Source organism: Mesocricetus auratus, unplaced genomic scaffold (genome assembly GCF_017639785.1).
Source record: "Mesocricetus auratus isolate SY011 unplaced genomic scaffold, BCM_Maur_2.0 Super-Scaffold_100019, whole genome shotgun sequence".
NCBI lineage: Eukaryota > Metazoa > Chordata > Mammalia > Rodentia > Cricetidae > Mesocricetus > Mesocricetus auratus.
Window position 1 is genome coordinate 1328069 of NW_024429200.1, and position 21292 is coordinate 1349360.

The 21292-nt window shown below is 52.2% G+C and overlaps 1 protein-coding gene across 9 annotated transcripts in view; it reads left to right on the forward strand.

Moving 5' to 3' along the window:
- Dennd2a (DENN domain containing 2A) overlaps window positions 1–18330 on the forward strand; it is a 91132-nt gene extending 72802 nt beyond the window's left edge. For 7 of the 9 annotated variants that reach the window (XM_040728793.1, XM_040728798.1, XM_040728794.1 and 4 more), the window contains 7 exons: window positions 108–256; window positions 10824–11001; window positions 11633–11674; window positions 14372–14489; window positions 14785–15024; window positions 16281–16367; window positions 17116–18330. In XM_040728793.1, coding sequence (XP_040584727.1) covers window positions 108–256; window positions 10824–11001; window positions 11633–11674; window positions 14372–14489; window positions 14785–15024; window positions 16281–16367; window positions 17116–17147 — 846 coding nt within the window. In that variant the 3' untranslated portion in view covers window positions 17148–18330. Of the gene's footprint in view, window positions 1–107; window positions 257–10823; window positions 11002–11632; window positions 11675–11782; window positions 12133–14371; window positions 14490–14784; window positions 15025–16280; window positions 16368–17115 lie in introns of those variants that run through there. The other 2 variants (XM_040728800.1, XM_040728799.1) reach the window with 2 other exon arrangements.
- The last annotated feature ends 2962 nt before the right edge of the window (window positions 18331–21292 follow it).

A 21292-nucleotide genomic window follows, 5' to 3' on the forward strand; every position in this document is an offset into this window, starting at 1 on the left:
CGCCTCCTTATTTGGCCAAGGGCCACGACCTGTGCCGTCCATCTTCCTTGTCTCCAGGGAGGCCAACGTGTAAGCCTACCTTCATAGCTGCTACCATTCCCCGGCAGGTGATTGAGCTGTGCCGTCCCCTGGACTCCCGACTGGAGCACGTGGACTTTGAGTGTCTTTTCTCCTCCCTCAGCGTCCGACACTTGGTCAGTGTTTTTGCCTCCCTGCTTCTGGAAAGGAGGGTCATCTTCATTGCGGACAAACTCAGGTACCAACCTCTGCTACTTGTGATAGTGTATGGAAGTGGTGCTCGGTCTTAGCCTCTCAAGGGTGTAGAGATTGGGTTCCCGGGGAACGAGGATGACCTGGAGGCCTGTGAGGCAACATCATGGTGTAAAAGGAGGCAGAACTGACTGACTTCAGGCTGTGTGTGCCTGCCTGGTATCTGGACTGCTTCCTGTGCGGCACACTATGAACTGGGCAATCTCTTGTATGTTGAGGGAAACCAAGGTGAAAGCTATGTGGACCTGCCCTGCAGAGTTCTCACTCCAGTGGGAGACCAAGAAGTAAGCAGTCTACAGGGGACCATGTGGGGAGGCGCTTGTTAGAGGCAGCGAGTTCCCACGGCAAAGGGTGGGGCATATCCTGACTTAGCACCGAGACCAAGAGCGTGTTGCAGGCAGAAGGAGCTGTCTGTACGAAGGCCAGGAATCGGGAGAGGCTGAACGTGTCTTCAAGAGATGTGAGACAGCTCACTGATTGGAGTGGAGAGCAAGGTTGGTCAGGATGAGATGAGTAGGCAGAGAGGACAAGGGCCAGCAGCTCAGGGAAAGACCACAAGACTACTCAAAAGAGCGCAGGCTTACCCAAGGCATCCCTTCCCTGTTTGCTATTAAACTAACCCATACAAACCACACACACACACACACACACACACACACACACACACACACCTACCTCCCATAGGATGCCATCCATACCCCATTCATCACATTCTCTGAATCAAAAAGGCCACATCATAAGTCAAAGAAGATCCAGAAAGAACTAAGAATTTGGGTTGATTTTCCCTGAGCTTCTAGCAAAGGGAAAATTCCTTGCATTTCCATCATTTCAGGCCTTTAATCCCAGCACCCTGGAGGCAGAGGCGGGTAGATCTCTGTGAATTCAGGGCAGCATGGACCACACAGTAAGACCTTATTTAAGACACAAAACAAATAAAACCACTGACTTGGGCTCAGCAGATAGAGGAACCTGCCACCAAGCTAGCCGACCTGAGCTCAGTCCCCAGGACCACACAGTGTTAGGAGAGAACCTGCCCCGGCAAGCTGTTCTCTGACTTCGGTGAATGTGTGCATACGTGCTCGCACACACAATAAATACGTGTGAAGAAAAAATTTTTTTTTGCCAAAACATTGGCTTTCCTCAAACTGAGAGAATGGGGACATATGTGGTGACCGCCACTCCGGGAGGGCCAAGACTGGGGCCACCAACTGGCTGAAGTAGTGGAGGCCACCTGAGAGGAAGCTATAGAGACAAGCAGCGCGGCCTGTGGTTTGGAGAGGACAGAAGAAAGGGGACAGGGTAGTGAAAAGGACAGCATGTTCAACATGGAGCTAGATCACCGGGGGAGGGCCGCGCGTCCCTCCCCGCCCTCCCTGAGCCTCTGGTCATCTCTATGATGCTCCTCTTTGGACAGTTGCCACTTGGCTCTTTATTCCCTGACTGCCCCCGTCTCACATCTGAGCTCTCTATTCACGTTTAAACGTCACCATCGTTGTGTTCCCTGCACCTTCTGTGAGCTCAGGAAGCAGGCCCCGTCTTCAGCCTGCAGCTGGTGCTGGCAGCTGGGCAGCTCTCCAAGCTCCCGGGCACTGGGGAATTCAGACAGAGTTCTCGGTGTTGGGGCCCTGGAAGCTGAGGGTGAGTAATAACCCTCTAGTGACCAGGATCAGCTTTCAGTGGCTCTGTGGTAACTGTGTCCATGTTCTGGAAGGCCCACTCCCCGCTCCCTAACGGCCCCCCATTCCCTTAGATTCTCAAGGCTTGGATTTTTTGGGGGGGGAGGGAGAAAGATGGATTTCAAAAAGGTCTTGGCAAGAACCCTCCAGGAGTGAAGTTAGGGACACAAACTTCTGGGATGGAAATGTTGGACCAAGGGAGGCTAAGCTGAAGAAAATGCCCAAGACTGTGAGTTGGCTGGAGCCGAGCAGGCCGACCAAATGTGAAAGGACAGGTAGGAACAGATGGGGGAGATGGCTGCCTCAACAGCAGCGTGGGCTCCGTGCGTTAGAAAACCTGGGCAAGCATTCTACTGAAGTGTCGAGGAAAGAGTGCAGCCCACCTGCCCCTCCCTGGACGGGTTTCTGAGTGGGCAGGCAGGACACTGGCCAGCCCCATTGAACGGATAGACCCCCTTGCTCCTGAGGGGGCTGCGCTCTGGGACCTCACCTCCTGAGGGGTCTGCTGCTCTCCTCTTGGAGACACAGTAACAGTGGACAGCTTGTGGCAGGGGAGGGGCCACCTAAATCGTCCCTGGTGGCTTTTGCAGCAGTTGTTGGATGCCACGGAGGGAGATTCTCGTATGGAAGGAATACAGCTAAATTTTTATGCCCTTTGGGGCCCGAAGCTGGCTTTATAGTAACCAGTGTGTGTGTATGCCTGTGTGTGTAAACTGTCTTAATAGCATTTCTGTAATTTATTTCTTTTTGGGTCACCGTCTCATGTATCCTAGACTGGCCTCGAATACTATATGTAGCAGGGGATGACTTTGCACTTGTGATCCTTCAGCCTCTGCCTCCCAGCTGCTGGGATTACAAGCTTACACCACCAAGTCCTGTTTATGCAGAATGGAACCCAGGGCTTCTCCCAGGCTAACAAGCAAGTAGCTCTATCAACGGAGCCTCCGCCCCTCTTAAGTTGCATTTTAGCCTCTGCACAGCTTCCACACACGGACAGCCCTCTCAAATCACACTGGGAGTGCTTCCCAGAGCAGGAAGGACCCTGGGTCTCCATATTTGTAGGGCATAGGGGTTGACTGAGCCCTGGAGACTCTGATTTTTTTGGGCTCCAGGGTCTTGTTTTCCTTGCAGGTGGACAGGACACTTTTTCTGTTAAACATGGCTCCCTCTTGCCCAGTAAATTAATCATCCACATCACACTAGTCTCGGTGCCGATTTAAAGGGGTGATATAAATAGTGACTTACAGAACTCTGAGACAGGGAGGAAAGAAAACCTAACTGGAGTGATAGACACAGGAGCTGGGGTGCAGCTCAGCTGGCGGAGAGTTTGCCCAGCACGCACAGAGCCCTGGGTTCAGTCCCCAACGCTGTGAGCCAGCTGTGGCGACGCACACCTGTAGGCACTGCACGTAGGAGGTGTTGGCCAGAGAGCCGGAAGCTGAAGTTCAGCCTCAGCTGCATAAGGCACTTGGGGCTAGCCTGGGCTATAAACGTGCCTATATACGCGCCTGTTTCAGAAACAGCAAAGAAAGAAAAAGCAAGGAGCACAGCCTGGAAAGATGACTTCCTGGTTAAGAGCACTTGCTCTTCCAAAGGAAGGCTCCCCACATGGAGGCTCACAGCCATATGTCACTCCAGTTACAGGGGGTCCCCTCTTCTGGCCTCCTCAAGCACTGCAGATGGCGCCCTCTTCTGGACTCCACAGGCATTAGGCACACGTAAGATGCACAAACATAAATGCGGGCAAAGTAACACATAGTATTTTTTATTTTTGTTTGTTTTGTCTTGTTTTTCAAGACAGGGTTTCTCTGTGTAGCTTTGGAGCCTATCCTGGCACTCACTCTGTAGACCAGGCTGGCCTCGAACTCGCAGAGATCTGCCTGCCTCCACCTCTTGGGTGCTGGGATTAAAGGTGTGCGCCACAATTGAACCTAGGCTCGTTAGCTCACATATTTAATACTCACTCTCGGGAGGCAGAGGCAGGTGCATCTGTAAGTTTGAAGCCAACCTGGTCTACAGAGCGAGTTCCATGACAGCCAGGACTATTCAGAGAAACCATGTCTTCAAATAAAAAATGTAATTTTTTGTTTGAAAAAAGGAAGGATAGGCCGGACGTTGGTGGTGCACGCCTTTAATCCCAGCACTCGGGAGGCAGAGGCAGGCGGATCTCTGTGAGTTCGAGACCAGCCTGGACTACCAAGCGAGTTCCAGGACAGCCTCCAAAGCCACAGAGAAACCCTGTCTCAAAAAACCAAAAAAAGAAAAAAGGAAGGATAGTGAGCACATCTGTAGGGGCTGAGGACTGGGTGTGCAGCCTTCACCTGACTGCTGGCATGTCACAGGGGTGCTGGGTTGGGACCCTGGAAGGAGCAGAGCTTGAGCTCACTTTGCTGGAGGAAGCCAGGTGTGGGAGGGCTGCCTACCAATGGAGCAAGTGTCGGGGAGCTAGGAGCTGTACTGGTGGGACAGGTGACAGGACAGGCAGACTCTGGGGCCCTGTGTACCCACAGAAATGCAGAGAGTCTGTCAGGTGGGCCGTCCGGATCCCTTTGAGAGTCGGCCCGTGTGTGCTGCCTCTAATCCTAGGAGGCAGAGGCTGGGGTAGAGTGGTTTTGAGTTTCAGGCTAGTCTTGTCAACAGAGCAGAGAGCCTGCCTGGAAAAGGTGTAAGATTCTTTTCCTTTCTTTTGTGGCTAGGAAAGCTAAGAGTTTTTTTTTCTCCAGAACCATCCTCCTTCCTCTCAGTGGCCTTCCAACAGGGGCCCCAGTGAGTAGGTGTGACTAGGAATCTTCCAGGTTTCTCTCAGATCTGAAACGATCGTTCTCTGTGGGCCAGAAACCTCTGAGATTCCTGGCTCTCTGATTCACGGTGGAGGCAGGATCTACTCCGTTCTGTTTGATTTACGGGGTAGCAGCCTTAGGGAACTGAGGGTCCTCTGTCCAGGCCTTAACAAACAAGGGCCCGGGGAGCAGGCTGGCTGCGAGTTTCTCGAGCTGAAAGATCCCAAGCAGGAAAGCATTGGCATCCCAGCTGCTGTCTTCATCTGAGACTGAACGCCCGTGGACGCGCAGTCCCGCTCAGCCGAGAGAGGAGGGGGCCTCTCCTAGTTCTCTTTCCTGCTGTGCCCCGGTCCCAGGGAGGCCACAGCAGGGCATGAGAACAGGATATGTCACAAGCCCAGGGAGTGGCCCTGGGACATCCCTGGTGGCCTTCCCTGCCCTCAGCACCCTCCCCACACAGTGCGTTTAGTTGTCGTTGCTGTGGAGTCTGGGCGCTGCGAGAGAAACTTGCTTGGGAGTTAATGGTAAACACTCGGAGTTACAGAAGGGTTTTAAGTTGAGCCAAAAACCTATCAAATTTAGAATAACATTTTTGCTCTGTTTCATCTTAGGGTGGACATTGAGTGTTTCTAAAGGCTCTGTCAAGCTCGAGCTTGAGATAGAAAGCAAAGCATGCTGTTATGATGGCTTGGTCTGTCACCATGACAACCCAGATAAATATTTCCCTGTGCCCGTCTTCATTTCCTTTATGATAAACACTTTTGTTTATTTACTAATCTCATCTCTAAACAGCTTCAGCCAAACCTGTAGACCAGGATGGCCTGTAGACCAGGATGGCCTGTAGACCAGGATGGCCTGTAGACCAGGATGGCCTGTAGACCAGGATGGCCTGTAGCCAGGATGGCCTGTAGACCAGGATGGCCTGTAGACCAGGATGGCCTGTAGACCAGGATGGCCTGTAGACCAGGATGGCCTGTAGCCAGGGTTGCACATAAGCAAGTTCGTATAAACATTTCAGATGGCAAAGTGTTTAATATTAATATTCTATTTTTGTCTGAGGCAGGGTTTCTCTGTATTGTTTTGGAGGCTGTCCTGGAACTCACTCTGTAGATCAGGCTGGTCTCGAACTCACAGAGATCCGCCTGCCTCTGCCTCCCGAGTGCTGGGATTAAAGGCATGTGCCACCAACGCCCGGCTCAATATTCTATCTTTTTATAGTACAAAAAAAAATCATAAGCTGAGGGTTCATCTAATACTGAGTAGGATGAGGCAACCAAATCCTACACATGGATAACTACACAATAAGTTCATGTTCAGCTGTATATATTCATTCTTTTGTTTATTCCTCTTGGTTCATCTTTACTCTGTTTCCATGAGCCAGCTACACTCAGCACTGCTTGCCATCTCAAGGGCTGTCTGCAAGCAGTAGCAGTACCTACTACCTTTGTGGGCCTTCAGAGACAGCTCAGCAGTTGAGAGCACGGGCTGCCCTTCCAGAGGTCCTGAGTTCAATTCCCAGCAACTGCTTGGTGGTTCACAACCATTTATAATGAGATCTGGTGCCCTCCTCTGGCCTGTGGGCATACATGCAGACAGAACACTGCATACATAATAATTAATAAATAACTAACGTTTAAAAAAAAAAGACACTTTGACATCTGGCAACACTAGGGGTACTTGACAAGAGTCTTAAAAAATACATTTAGGCCGGGCGGTGGTGGCGCACGCCTTTAATCCCAGCACTCGGGAGGCAGAGGCAGGCGGATCTCTGTGAATTCGAGGCCAGCCTGGTCTACAGAGTGAGCTCCAGGACAGCCTCCAAAACAATACAGAGAAACCCTGTCTCGAAAAACCAAAAAAAAAAAAAAAAAAAAAAAAACCAGGCATGGTGGACCACACCTACAATCAGGCATGGTGGACCATGCCTATAACCCCAGTGCTATGGAGCAGGAGGATGTGAGACTCAAAATCACTCTCCCTGCAGCCCAGGGGTATACGAGGCCCTGTCTCGACAGACTAAGGGTACACTCTGACCAAATATGAACTCCCTTGGTTTGTAGTATGGACGCCAGGAAGATCGCCTTTGGAGCACAGCTTAGAGGCTAACGAAGCCATACGCAAATGCTGTTGCCCTCTAAGCCATCACTAAGTGTCCTTGGCTAGGACACGTTCCAGATCTTTCCTTGGGGCCAGTGTACCCAGCTCATGCTGCCTCTGTCTGGCCTTCCCCTTCACAACTTCCTTAAGTAACCAGACCCTCCAAATGTCAGTCCCTCAGAGTGCGACGTCACTGTCATTCTTGGGTCCCGGCATGCTAACACGCCTCGCTGTGGGACCCTTGGCTTAGCTTGCGGTCTCAGGAGAGAGTTCCCATTTCCAGCCCCTGGATGTACAGATTCGTTGTTTGCGGGCGCCAAAGCTGGAGGGGGACACCAGGGGACGAGTCTTTCACAGGAGACAAGTGTGAGGCCTGGAGTGGTGAAGGGGCTCTTGCTGAAGTCACACAGAAAACGGAGCCGGCCCTCTTGATGGCCAGCCTGCGCATGTGCCTTTTAGATTCAGTGACATGTTACTTGAGAGCTAAAGGTGCAGGCAGGCGGGGAAACATGGCAGTCCTGTCTGGCGGGCAGGCGATACACAACTCCCTGGGAGGTTTCGTCACGTGCAGGACAGCCTGAGTTTTCCCTTCACTCCTGCCCCTGGAAGTGCCGTGTCTCTGGAGAGATGCGTTGTTCTGGAGGCCAGAGGGTGCCCGCCAAATCATCATCTGAGCAGTTCCTGGGTGTCTTAACTCAGGAACCCAAGCACCCAGCACTGAAGCACCTTCTCCAGACGTTAGCATTCACAGACACACCCTGATGTTCTGGAACAATGCTTCGGCCCTTAGGAACCAGCTCCCCAAACTAAGCATCCTGAGACCTGGCCCCTCTCACCCGCATCCATCACTGAGCCCTCAGGCCCAGCCACCTTCCCCACGAGGGCATTCTCTTCCCCCCTTCCCCCCCTGCACAATTGGTCACAGCTGTAGGAGCTCAGAGGTTCCTCCACCCCCACAGTAATGGGAGCCAGCTGCCAGAGGGTTCTCCTTGGCCACCCTCCACAAATGCTGCCTCTCCTGCAACAGCCGGTGCCCGTGAGGCGCTCAGACTCTGCCCAGGGCTTCCTCCAAGAGCTTCTTCCCCTTAGCCTCCATCTCCCCTTTTTCCTTGGAGCACACGAAACCGCATCAGCGCTCACTCCAGTAACTGGGGAACGCTTGCAAGGTGTGCTCGGAGGCCTTCGTGTCTTCTCTGTCGCTTGAGTTAGAAAGAGCGGTCACTACCGCAGAATTCACAGAACCCAGCCTTCCCTTTCCCCGTTGCCCAGAACGGAGCTTTGTTTTAAGGTGGTGACTGGGCTGGAGAAAGAGGGCTGAGTCTCTCCACAGCTGCCTGCCTGAGAGCCCAGTGTTCCCTCCCTCCTGTGGGCTAACCAGCTGTTGATAACCAGACGTGGGGATGTTTGGCTCCAGGAGGAAAAGCAGCGACTTAAGACCCCAAGACCTCAGCACAAAGGAGATTTATTTGCCCCAGAGGGACAGAGGGCAGGGATAAGGGGCAAAAGCAGGAGACAGAGGGAGAGGGAGAAGGGGAGAGAAACAAGGGAGAGGTAGCAGGGGTCTTTGTCCCAGAGTGGGACAGGGGACCGCCTCTGGCTTAGAGAGGCAAAACATGTGGCCCAAAGGAGACTTTTGGTTGCTGGACCTCGTACTTGGATTGTTAGACCATGGTGGTGGTCAGCCTCAGGGGGAGGAAGTGGTCAAATAAGGTACAAGACCTGGGGGCTGGATTCAGGAGGGTAATCTAACGGTTTATAGCAGGGCTGGATTCAGGAGTGTAATCTAACGGTTTATAGCAAGCCTAGATTCAAGAGTTTAATCTAACGGCTTGTAGCAGGGCTAGATTCAGGAGTGTAATCTAACAGTTTGTAGCAGAGCTGGATTCAGGAGTGTAATCTAATGGTTTGTGGCAAGGCTAGATTCAGGAGTGTAATCTAACGGTTTGTAGCAGGGCTAGATTCAGGAGTGTAATCTAACGGTTTGTAGCAGAGCTGGATTCAGGAGTGTAATCTAACGGTTTGTGGTAAGCCTAGATTCAGGAGTTTAATCTAATGGTTTGTAGCAGGGCTGGATTCAGGAGTGTAATCGAGCAAAGGGAACGGCTTAGAATAGGGCAGGACCTGCCCGAGCGTGTGCTCCAATGGGCTAGTGTCCCTTCAGCTCGGCATTAAGCAGAGAAAATCCTGAACACTCCTTTCAAGAAATGGTTGAGTGGCAGTCCTTACCTACACGGCCAGCAGGCTACCCCGCTACATCCTCATCAGAACCGAATACAGGGTTGGGGTATAGCATGTGTGAATACAGGGTTGGGGTATAGCCTGCGTGAGGCCCTGATTTCTGTCCCCAACACAACGAGGAGTAAAGGAAGCTGAATACAGCTCTCCTTTCGCTGAGAGCATTCGAATTCAGAGTGACTTCCATCTTTCTTACCGCACCCCTCTTCACCTGTCCCGTGCACCTAGAGTCAGCACGGATTGGTGGTTTTTCCTAACCTTGGTCCAACTGTCTCCTCACCGTCCTGTCCGCCTGGTTTGCAGTCGGAGTGCTGGAGCAGCAGGAAGATGGCTGCTTTCTCCTGAGGGTGACTTCAGGAGAGGAATAGGCTGGATGGTGGCTGCGTTAATCCCAGCAATCAGGGGTGTCGGAGGCTGGTGGGTCTACAAAGCTGCACAGAGAAACTCTGTCTCAACAAAAACAAACAGGGCCGGGCTGTGGTGGCGCACGCCTTTAATCCCAGCACTTGGGAGGCAGAGGCAGGCGGATCTCTGTGAGTTCGAGGCCAGCCTGGTCTACAAGAGCTAGTTCCAGGCCTGGTCTCCAAAGCCACAGAGAAACCCTGTCTCGAAAAAAACCAAAAAAAAAAAAAAAATCAAAAAACAACAACAACAACAACAAAAAAAACCCAGGACAATTGGTCTTTTTTTCTAATTTGAGGAAAAGGACAGTCACTTTCTTTTTCTATGGCAATGACTGGGAAAACACACAGGCCTCCCTCCCCTTGGGCCTCTGTCTCTCTGTGTCTCCTCCGCCCCCCCCATCCACCCCCTCCCCTTCGCTCCCTGACTTCCACAGGATTGCCTTCTTGGGCTAATGATCCCTAACCTCCCTGGAGTTTACTGTAGACTTCTTAGGGCTCAATGTCTTTAGCTACAAACTTCCAGAGCAGGGAAGCCCCAGACCAGGTATGTCGTCCTAGAACTCTGGAAGGTGACACAGGGGGACCTCCAGTTTATGGTCAGCCTAAGCTGCACGGCAGGGCCCTGTTCCTCAAAATGAATCGCTTCCAGCCGGGTGTGGGGGTGTGTACCTGTAATCCCATCCCCACTCAGTCCAGAGAGGGGGAGCCTGAGGAGCAGGAGCTCAAAATCGTCCTCAGTAACATAGTAAATGTGAGACAGCCTAGGACCCTGAGACCTTTTAAAAAAAAAATAGGGTGAAGAATGAAGGCCCTGGGTTCGATCCTTTGTACTGGTGGGTTAACAAAGGACATCGTTACCTTGAGATTGCCTTGACATGCACGGGCTGTGGATTTGGTTGGTAGCTAGGGTGCTTGCCTAGGATTCGCAAGGCCCTGAACCTCATCGATCCCTAGAACCTCATAAACGGGGCAGGGGGAGAACACACACACACACACACACACACACACACACTATGATCCCGACGCTCAGACGGTAGTAGTTCAGGGTCATGCTGGATGACAGGTCACAGAGACCTGCCTGCCTCCGACTCCCATGTGCTGGCATTAAAGGCGTGCATGGTGGGCGGGTGCTCCTGCCATTGGAATCTCAGCGTGGTTGTGGTTTACATCTCTCTGACCGTTAGTGACACCGGACGCTTTTTTTTGTGTGTATGTGTTGGTGTGTTGGCTGTCTGTGGTCATGTGAGAGCTGTGTGTTTAACCAAGGCTTCTCTGGAGGAACCCCAGCCCCTGCTATGGAAGCCCCGCCCTGGCCCACACTGACCCGGCCTCTCCTGTCTGTCTGTCCGTCCCTCCCGCAGCACGCTGTCCACGTGCTGCCACGCCGTGGTGGCGCTCATCTACCCCTTCAGCTGGCAGCACACCTACATCCCCGTGCTGCCCCCTGCCATGATTGACATCGTGTGCTCCCCCACGCCCTTCCTCATCGGGCTGCTCTCCAGCTCGCTGCCGCTGCTCAGGGAGCTGCCACTGGAAGAGGTGAGCCCCGGATCCCTGCACCCCCCTCCTTCCCCCGGGGCCACAGAGAGAGGAGGGAGCGGCGCCTCCGGGGCTTGCGCTGTGACAGGTCCTTCCCGGGGCCTCCCACGGGTCAGCCCCCCTGGTGACTATACACACCGTTTTCCCCCTCGAAACGAAGTGGCCCCGTATAAAGCAGCCACTTGGGTGGCCTGGCATCAGACACAGCCCTATCCGCCCCATCCTCCTTCCTCCAGACCCCACTCCTCTCCTAGTCTCTTCTCTTGCCCCTCTGGAGAGCTGGCAGGTTCAGTGAACACCTCAGGGATGAAAGGGTGAACCCCAATGTGGAACGGGGCGGAGAAGTAGAAATTTAGAAAGTAGGGGGCCTCTGGCATCAGTAACCCATAGACAGACAAAAAGAAACAGAAAGAAGCTATGCCATAGTCAGAACAGGGCCAGGAATCCAGCTGCTGACAACATGTGTCCTAGCCTTCAGTACCAGTGTAGGACATTCCTAAGTCTGTCAGAGCGCGCGCGCGCGCGTGCACACACACGCACACACACACACAGACACACACTCACACACACACTCCGTCTTTCTCCCAGAAGCCCTGGTGACAATACTCATTCCCTTCCCTCTGTCCTGTAGGTTCTTGTGGTCGATCTCATCAATGATCGGTTCCTCAGACAGGTGAGTAGAACGCCAGCTCAGCCGGCTTCTCCTGTGCTCCCAAGTCTTCCGGGGGCTCGACTCCAGCTCCAGAAGGGCTCTAGCTCAGCTGTGACCTCCCACCCCCAGGCCAAGGCCAGCCCGGGATGAGGCAACAAAGAGGAAGGCTTCAGCAAAGACTGCTTTTCACCTGTACGGACACAAAAAGGCCAGTTAGTAGTCGGGACACGGGCTGGAGAGGGGGTTAGCAGCAAAGAGCTCATGCCGCTTGTGGGAACTTGTAAAGAACTCAAGCTCATTTCCCAGCACCCACGGCAGGCAGCTCACCTGGACAGCAGCTTCAGAGGGACCCAGCGTCTCTGGCCTCCTCCGGCACTGCGCTCACACGCACAGACTCACGCATGCACACGCATTTTCAGGTGGTCTTAAAAAAAATAAGTCTTAATTTTTAAAAAAGGCACAGGAGAGCTGACGCGGAGGTTAAGAGCACTTGCTGCTCTTCCAGAAGACCAGGGTTCAGTTCACACACACACACACACACACACACACACACACACACACATGCACGCACGCACGCACGCACACACACACATTCACGAATGAATCGGGACACGTCAGGCCTGGTGGTAACCTCCCTGTAATCCTAGCAGAGAGGAGGAGGCAGGAAGATGAAGACCCTGTCTCAGAAAACAAACAAAAGCCAGGTATGGCTTAGATATGTAATTCCAGCCCTTGGGAGGAGGGAGCAGGAGGATTGCCTTACATTTAAAGCCACCTGGGCCACACAGGAGATTGTGAGTTCAGAGCCCATACCACCCCCCCCCCAAAATCGTAAAGGAGTGAAGACCCAACATTTATGTACATTATTTTACTGATTTTTCTTCATTTCTTTTCTGCTTGTTTGTTTTGGTACTGGAGATGGTGTCCAGGTCTTGCACATGCTAGAGAAGAAACTCTACCAATGAATCATTCCTTCAACCTGATTCTATTTTTTTTCTTTAAAAAAAATAAAGTAAGGGAAAGACGAAATAAGTAGAAAGAAAATCATATGTCTGCATATCCTAAAAATATTGACAGGAAGCCAGGAGGTGGTGACACACACCTTTAGTCCCAGCACTCGGGAGGCAGAGACAGGCAGATCTCTGCATTCTAGGCCAGCCCGGTGGTTAAGAGCACTGGCTGATCTTCCAGAGGTAGAGTTCAATTCCCAGCAACCACATGGTGGCTCACAACCATCTACATGAGATCTGGCGCCCTCTTCTGACATGTCGGTGTACATACAGGCAGAACCCTGGGTACATAATAAATAAATAAATCCTCAAAAAATAATATTGACAGAAGCTGGGCATGGTAGCCCACACATTTAATCCCAGCACTTGGGAGGCAGAGACAGGTTGATCACTGTAAGTTCGAGGCCAGCCTGGTCTACATAGTAAGTTCCAGGTTAGTCAGAGCTATATAAAGAAAGACACTCTGTCTTCACAAAAACAGATTGACAGGAAAACCTACCAAGACATCAGGCATGTCTTGGGAGGAGGCTAAAAACAAACGGGATGGTTTTAAGGGTTTATAGACATGCATGACAGTGGTGGTGCTGGTGGTGGTGTTTTGGTGGTCGTTTGGTAGCGGTGATGGTTGTTGTTGCGGTGGTGTGGTGATGGTGGTGGCAGAGATTTTGTTGTTTAGACTTTGCCTTTTGAGCCAAGGTCTCACTCTGTAGCCCAGGCTTGCCTGGCCTGGGAATTAAGCTCCCACTTCCAGATTACTGGGATTACAGACCTCAGACATCATGCTCAGCACTTTGGTCTGATTCTGTGCTGGTCATAGTATTTTCCTTATAAGAGAAACTGATGCACATTTATTTTTGGCTGAGTATTATGTTACCCGCACCATCAGCTCAGTCTGCTGTCACTTCGAAGGCCCAGCTGCAAAGGCAGCCTCACCAGGCACCGATTACCCTCCCTAGCCAGGTCTCCCCATGAGTGCTGGCCTCCCTTCAGGGTAAGGGCGGTGGGAAAGATCTACAAGAACCCACGGAACCCCAGGCGTTTTCACAAGAGAACTGTACCAAGTGTAATCTGAGGCTGGTACTGATGGCCCATCTTACAGACGAAGGTTCTGAGGCTCTCACAGCTTGTACGAGCTAGAATGGAGATTTGAACCTCAAATCTCTGGCTCTAAGCACATCTCTTCCACTACTCTGGGAGCTGAGGGCAGGTAAGATGGCTTCGTGGGTAAAGGCTCCTGCCATAGAGACTGATGACCTGAGTTCCAGCTTAGAACCCACATGGAACAAGAAAACCACACATTCCTACACACATGCATACACGCATGCTCCCACTCACTCATAAAACAAATTATGCACACTCCCTTAACCCCAGCAACTGGGGAGGCAGAAGCCGGAGGATCTCTATGAGTCCTGGTCTACACAGTGAGTCCCAGGCTAGCCAGGGCTACACAGTGAGGCCTTCTTCTCTCTCTCTCTCTCTCTCTCTCTCTCTCTCTCTCTCTCTCTCTCTCTCTCTCTCTCTCTCTCTCTCTCTCTCTCTCTCTCCCTCTCCCTCTCTCTCTCTCTCCCTCTCCCTCTCCCTCTCCCTCTCCCTCTTTCTCTCTCGCACACACACACACACACAGTTTAAACTATGAGCTGAGCTGCCTACCCAGAGGCTCATGGCTAGCCAGATGTAGCTCTGCCCACCTGGGTCTCCTGCCTTACAGATGGAGGACGAGGATTCCATCCTGCCCCGGAAGCTTCAGGTAGCCCTGGAACACATTCTGGAACAGAGGAATGACCTGGCCTGTGACCAGGATGGAGGCCCGCTAGACTGTGTGCATGGTAAATGCCAGGACTTTGGAGCAGCTGGGTGCCTGAGTGAGAGCCTAGGGGCGTGAGGGGAGAAAGTGGGGCTCAGCCCTTCTCCTGGATTTCATTACAGCAGTAGCTGTAGGAATTTCTCCACTTAGGTTCTAAAATACTTCTGGGGGGGGAGTAACTTTTAAGTCCCCTTTCTCTTGGATGGTGACAGCTGGCTCCGGAGGGAAGTGGCTGTTGCTGTGATCAGTAACTGACTGTCTTGGGCTCTGGCCCGCCGGCTCTCCTTACTGTTTCGGCCTCTGTACCCCTTGCTCAGGCCCTGAGTCCAGCCCCTTGAACGAAGTGGTGTCGGAAGCCTTTGTCCGGTTCTTTGTGGAGATGGTGGGTCACTACTCCTTGTTCATGACATCAGGCGAGGAGAGGAGCCTGCAGCGAGAGGCTTTCCGCAAAGCCGTGTCCTCTAAGAGCCTGCGGCGGTTTCTGGAAGTCTTCATGGAGACCCAGACGTTCCGAGGCTTCATCCAGGAACGGGAACTACGCAGGCAGGACGCCAAAGGTGAGGACACCACGGGGCAGTGCGGGGCAGTGCGGGGACAGCCACCTGGGCTCTAAGTGGACCAAGAGTTGCAGGGAGGTCACAGACGGAGCTGCGGGCAGGCACAGTATTCTGGCCTCCGGACAGGGAGCGTGGCCCGCCTCTGCCCCTCCCAGGTTTCCTCTGTCCCTCCTGCTTCTCTGCGCTTCCCTCTCCTCTTTCCCAGACCCCTCTGCTCTTCCCATTTGCCCCTCTTCCTGCCCCCCTGCCCAGGGACCGTGGAGGGGATAAAGAATCAGGAGATCATGGCCTGGCTGGTGCCTGCGGCCTTGGGCTACCACTAAGCAATCCGGGCGTCCTCCTCAGTTATCACCCGCTGCTGCCCTTCTCCCTCTTCTCTGAATTCTCTCCTGCTCCCTCCTGTCCCTGTCTGCATAGGCTCCATAGGGAAAAAGGGAACAAGGAGCGGGAAATGAGGGAGACACCGGGTTGTCCTTTGTCTTGGCCGTTCTGGGAACCTAAAATCTAGGAATGATGGTAAATGCGGTTTTGATGGCAGCTAAACCTGGGAAGGGAAGGCGTTTACCCCTGCAGCACGGCTACACAGAAGGCCAGAAGGTTCCAGAAGAGCCCGCCCCGGCCCCGCCCCTGGCCCCTAGTGCTGTGAACACAGCTCAGAGTCCTGTGCCCCCACAGCCGTTTGCACACAAGAGACAGGCAGCCACACTCTGACGAGGGTTTCCACAGGACAAGAGAAAGGGGACTCCAGGGTTTGAAAGGACAGGCCTCACTCGAGGCCTCTCTTCAGAAGAGCTGCCGGTGTATGTTAGCCAGGTTCACAAGTTGCTGTTGGTAAGAGAGGTAGCAGGAGCCGGGGTGGTGATACAAGTCTTCAGTCCTAGAAGCTGGGAGGGAGGCAGAGGCAGGTGGATCTCTGTGAGTCTGAGACCAGCCTGGTCTACAGAGTGAGGTCCAGGACAGCTTAGGGCTACACAGAGACACCCTGCCTTGGAGGGCTGGGGGAGAGTATAGCAGGAATGAAATGGGATCTGGTGTGTGAGCGTGCTCGTGTGTGAGCGTGCATTCCAGCTTTCCACAGCTATTACACAAGGCGCCCCGCTTGTAGGGATAGTAAAACATAAACCTCAGGCTTGAAACCGTGTTCATAGGCACAGCTGCATCTCGGAAGCAAGACTTCCCTTTCCAGAGAGGGAGGGGTCTTGTGCAGAAGCGAAAAGGCAAGGATCTGATACATCCCGGGTACCTCTTGTCACCAGGTCTGTTTGAGGTCCGAGCCCAGGAGTACCTGGAAACCTTGCCCAGCGGAGAGCACAGCGGAGTCAATAAGTTCCTCAAGGGTCTGGGTAAGGCCTGGGTCTCTGTCAGCAGCCTCAGATCTAAACGGCGTCCCTAGACTCTCAGCCCCTTCAGTCCCCAGAGCCAGGGCCCCTCGGTGATACAGGAAGCTGGCACTAGGCTGACTGCCTCCCTGAATCTGTCCCTGGGCCCTCGGGTTGGGCATCCTTGCTGCAGTCTCCTCCGTTGGGAACCCAACAGAGGACGCTGGCCCGAGGCCAGACAAGGAGTGACACAGGAGGCGACTCCACCCAGCTTCCCAGTGCAGGAAGGTCCTAGTGGCACACGCCTTTATTCCCAGCACTCGGGAACGCAGAGGCAGGAGGATCTCTGTGAGTTCGAGACCAGCCTGGTCTACAGAGCAAGTTCCAGGACAGCCTCCAAAACAATACAGAGAAACCCTGTCTGGATAAACAAAAGAAGGTTCTTGTAAGGAAAAGAGAGCCTGGGCTTGGCAGCAGGGCATACCTGCACCCCCAGCACATGAGAGGGAGGCGATGACAGGGAAATGAGGAGTTCAGTCAGCAAGACGGCTCGGCAGGTAAAGACGCTTAACCTCAAGCCTGCCGACTGAGTCTAATTCCCAGAACCCGAATACAAGTGGAAGAGACAGCTGACTCCACACATACTTTCTTGTGTCCGCCCTTCCCCCTCTCTGCCTCCCTCCACCCCTCTCTCCCTCTTTCCCTCCCTCCCTCCTCCCTCCCTCCACCCCTCCTTCCCTCCCTCACAAGGTCTTCTCGCTTTCTTTTTTAGGCAACAAAATGAAGTTTCTCCATAAGAAATAACCCTCCTCTTGGCTCAAGGAGAACCTCTCCCAGGGGGACCATAGGCTTCTAACAGCGTTCTGCGAGGCCGTAGGCCGTCCCCACCTCCTCCCAGGGTGGGGCCTGTGAGCTGGGCAGGCGGCGGATGCTCAGGGCAGCCCTGGAAGGCACCTACCAACTCGCAACTGTTGCTACTGTGGTTGGGCTCTGGCATCTTCATATCTTAGATATTAAAAGAGAAGAAGGAGAAAGGTGTTTGGGTCTTCATTCTGTCTTGCTAGGGCTAAGAAGAGTCTCTCCCGCCCCCTCCCATCTTTTCTGGGTCAGCCTTTGACAGCTGCGGAGCCAGGAGAGGGAGGAGACAGGAAGAGTAGCTGCCATCGAAGTTATCTTAAAGAGATGCGGCTGCCAGCCACCCCGGTTCTTCCCGGCTGGTCTATGACGCCACCTGGTGGCAGAGACTGTGGCCTTCACTATTCTTGACTGGGGTTTTGTGGTTTTTTCCTTTGCCCCTTAGAAAGAAGTCACATAGAACTCTTCTTGCCCCAACAGCCCGTGGGCGTTTAGGGACACGTGCAACGAGAAAACCTTGTTAATTGTTAATAAAATGTTCTTAGGGACCTGAAATTTATATATCCTGTGGCCTAACCCCGCTGCGGTGACCCTATTCCTCCTAGCCAACATAGATGGGAGTGGCTGGTTCTCTTACAGAGAGGGAGGAGCCTGAGGAGGTCAGTCAGCTGACCTGTGGGGAACACTGGGAGTCTGCGAGAGCCCTGTGTGCAGCCCGGGAAGGTTCTCAGGCGGGCCGCGGGCTACCACCCCTCCACTGCCCGGTGGCTGCTCGGTGACCTGGCCTGGAGCGGGACAGGATTGACGGGGGTGTGGCTGAGACGCTCGGGGAAGCCAGAGTAAGAATGTGAGCTTGGGGCTCACACGAAGTGCCTCTGTTTAGTTAACTTCACTGAGGGCAATATTCTGTGTGTTTTTATATTGCCCATAAGTGACCACTTTTAGTATTTTGGAATATACATTCTTTTCTAACTTATTTTCTATTCTACTGTTTTACTTAAGAACTCCAAGTGAATGAATAAATAAGTAAATAAATATCTTTATCAGCATTCCTAGTGAGTGTATAACACTCTATTTTTATGAATGTCTTTGTACTTGGCAAAAACAAAAATAAACTTGGGGATACTTGCTAGACCATGTGTACAAAGAGACTTTTTTCAAATGTTCTTTATGACTAAAAGGGGAGACCCGCTGCATGGGTAAAGAAAAATAATGGGGGCAGAGAGGCGTCTCCTGGCGGGGGGAGGCTCTGCAGCCCGGCTGCCTGAGGTCAAGCTCTACAGGGCCACACAAAGGTGGAGACAGCTCCACAGAGTTGTCTTTAGACCTCCCCATGTGTGGGTTCCCAGACAGGGTTTCTCTGTGGCTTTGGAGGCTGTCCTGGAACTTGCTCTGTAGACCAGGCTGGCCTCGAACTCACAGAGATCCACCTGCCCCTACCTCCCGCATGCTGGGATTAAAGGCGTTTGCCGCCACTGCCCGGCACATATTATTTTTTAGAGCTTTAAAGGATTTGCGGGTTGTCTTTTAACATATTCCTAAAATAAGAATGAAAAAACGGCCCAGCCCATTGAAACTCTTACCACATCAAGGTGTCCTCCTGCCTCCGCGTGTGTAATTCCGTGTGCTTATGCACGCGTGCAAACACACAAATGAAGTTAAAAGCTTAAGTAGAGATGAGTATGTGTGCTACTGTGTTACACATATACTAAAATACGCCTGTAGGAAGTACCCATGCAGGCCATGAGAACACATAGAGTCCTATCGAGGGCACAAATGACAAGTGTTAGCTGTAACCTGGGCAACTCGTTTATTGGACTATGGTATGAGTGCCCCCTCCTGCTGTCCTCCGCCCACATACCCTCCCTCACACTTTCGTAAGTTTAAGGACAATCAACTAACATTACCCACAGCATGCAAAGCAGCAGACTAGACTAAGAACCAAGAAGAATTGGAGCAAAAATAATAATAATAATAAGAGCAGTAGCTTGGCAATGACTGTTCACAGTCTGGGGCTGATTCTGTGTTCCTGCATGTATGTTTGGACACGAGGGGGGGGATAATATTGTCTTGCTGGCCTTGAATTTGCCAAAATCCTGCCTGAACCTCCCCAGGACTAGGGTCCCAGGCATGCACCACCACACCTGACATGGGACAGACTATAGACAGACAGTGCTCTTAGTTGAGAAACAGTGCTGCCAGAATGCATGAAGTGGTACGTGATGTCAGAGGCCCCCATAGTATTTATATCTCGCCTCGTGAGGCTCTCACCCAAAACCATCCTATTACTCCTATTAAAAGCTATACATTGCTGGGTGTAGGTAGCGCACGCCTTTGATCTCAGCACTCGGGAGGCAGAGGCAGGTGGGTCTCTGTGAGTTTGAGACCAGCCTGGTCTACAAGAGCGAGTTCCAGGACAGCCTCCAAAGCCACAAAGAAACCCTGTCTCGAAAACCAAAAAAAAAAAAAAAAAGTTTCCTTTTTATTCGGGAGCTGGAAGTCCAAACAGTTACATGTAGGGGTGTGGGGAGGAGCTCAGCGAAAACTCAGCAGTTAAGAGCTCTGACTGCTCTTCCAAAGGACCTAGATTCAATTCCCAGCAACCACACGGTGGCTCACAATCATCTGCAATTCCAGTTCTAGGGGATTCAATGTCCATTTCCGGCCCCTGCTCTTACTTACCCTCACATCATGTACATACAAACACATATGTGAATAAGCAATAAAATAAAATCAAAACAAAGAAATGAGGTGGAGCTCAGTGTGGAGCCTAATGACCTGAGCTCAGTCTTCAGGCCCACATACTGGAAAGAGAAAACTGACTCCTCCAAATTTGTCCTCAGACTTCCACAAAACAGGCCACACACACACACACCACACACACACACAGAGACACCACACATGCACTATCCAAGCAAATAACAGCAACTACACATGCATACACAGGCACACGTACACGTTTTTAAAACAGGCGCTAGAGAGACGGCTCAGTTGAGCGCAGTTGCTGCCCTTGCTGAGAACCTGAGCTCATCTCCTGTTACCCAATCAGGAACTCACAGTTGACGATAACTTCAGCTCCAGGGGGCCTTGATGCCCTCTTCCGGGGCACTTGCGCGCATTCACATGGGCACACACACACACACACACGCGCTGCATGCATGCAGCATGCGCGCTTTAAATGTTTGAAAAAGGAGAAAATATATACAAACATAGAAACCAATAAAGGATGGCATTCCTTCTCAAAGGGAGAGGCCTCGTGGTTGCTGGGCAGCTTTTCCCTTCATCCCAGGTCCCCAGGTATCTGCATCATGTTAATCAAGCCATTGACCTTGTAGTGCCTGAATTCTAGGGGCCTGGGGAATGTGATGTCAGAGCAAAGGGGGTGCAGAGGCTGAGGGACGCTGGATACTATTGTGGCCTTTGACATTGTTTCCCTGAGCCCCAGGCCAGTACTCCTGCAGCCATGGCGTTCTCCTCTCCTGTTTCCTTATTTCATCTCAGTGAAAGCCACAGAACATACAATTAGCCATTTTTTTAGAAAGATTTATTATGTATACAGTCTTCTGCCTGCAGGCCAGCAGAGGGCACCAGATCTCATTCAAGATGGTTGTGAGCCACCATGTGGTTTCCCGGAATTGACCTCTGGAAGAATAGTCAGTGCTCTTAACCTCTGAGCCATCTCTCCAGCCCACAATTAGCCATTTTTTTTAAAAAAAGATTTCTTTATTATGTACACAGTGTTCTGCCTGCATGTACGCCTGCAAGCCAGAAGAGGGCACCAGATCTCGATACAGATGGTTGTGAGCCACCATGTGGTTGCTGGGACTTGAACTCTGAAAGAGCAACCAGTGCTCTTAACCTCTGAGCCATCTCTCCAGCCCCAAAATTTAGCCATTTTAAACAGACCACAATCTCTCCACCCTATCCTTTCCAACTTGGGCCTGGCAGGATGGCTCCCAGGAAGAAGGTTGGCGAGAAGAAGGGATGTTCTGCCGTCAGCGAGGTGGTGACCCCAGAACTCACCATCAGCATTCACAAAGCACACCCGTGGAGTGGGCTTCACGAATCCAGTCCCTAGGGCACTCAGGGAAACC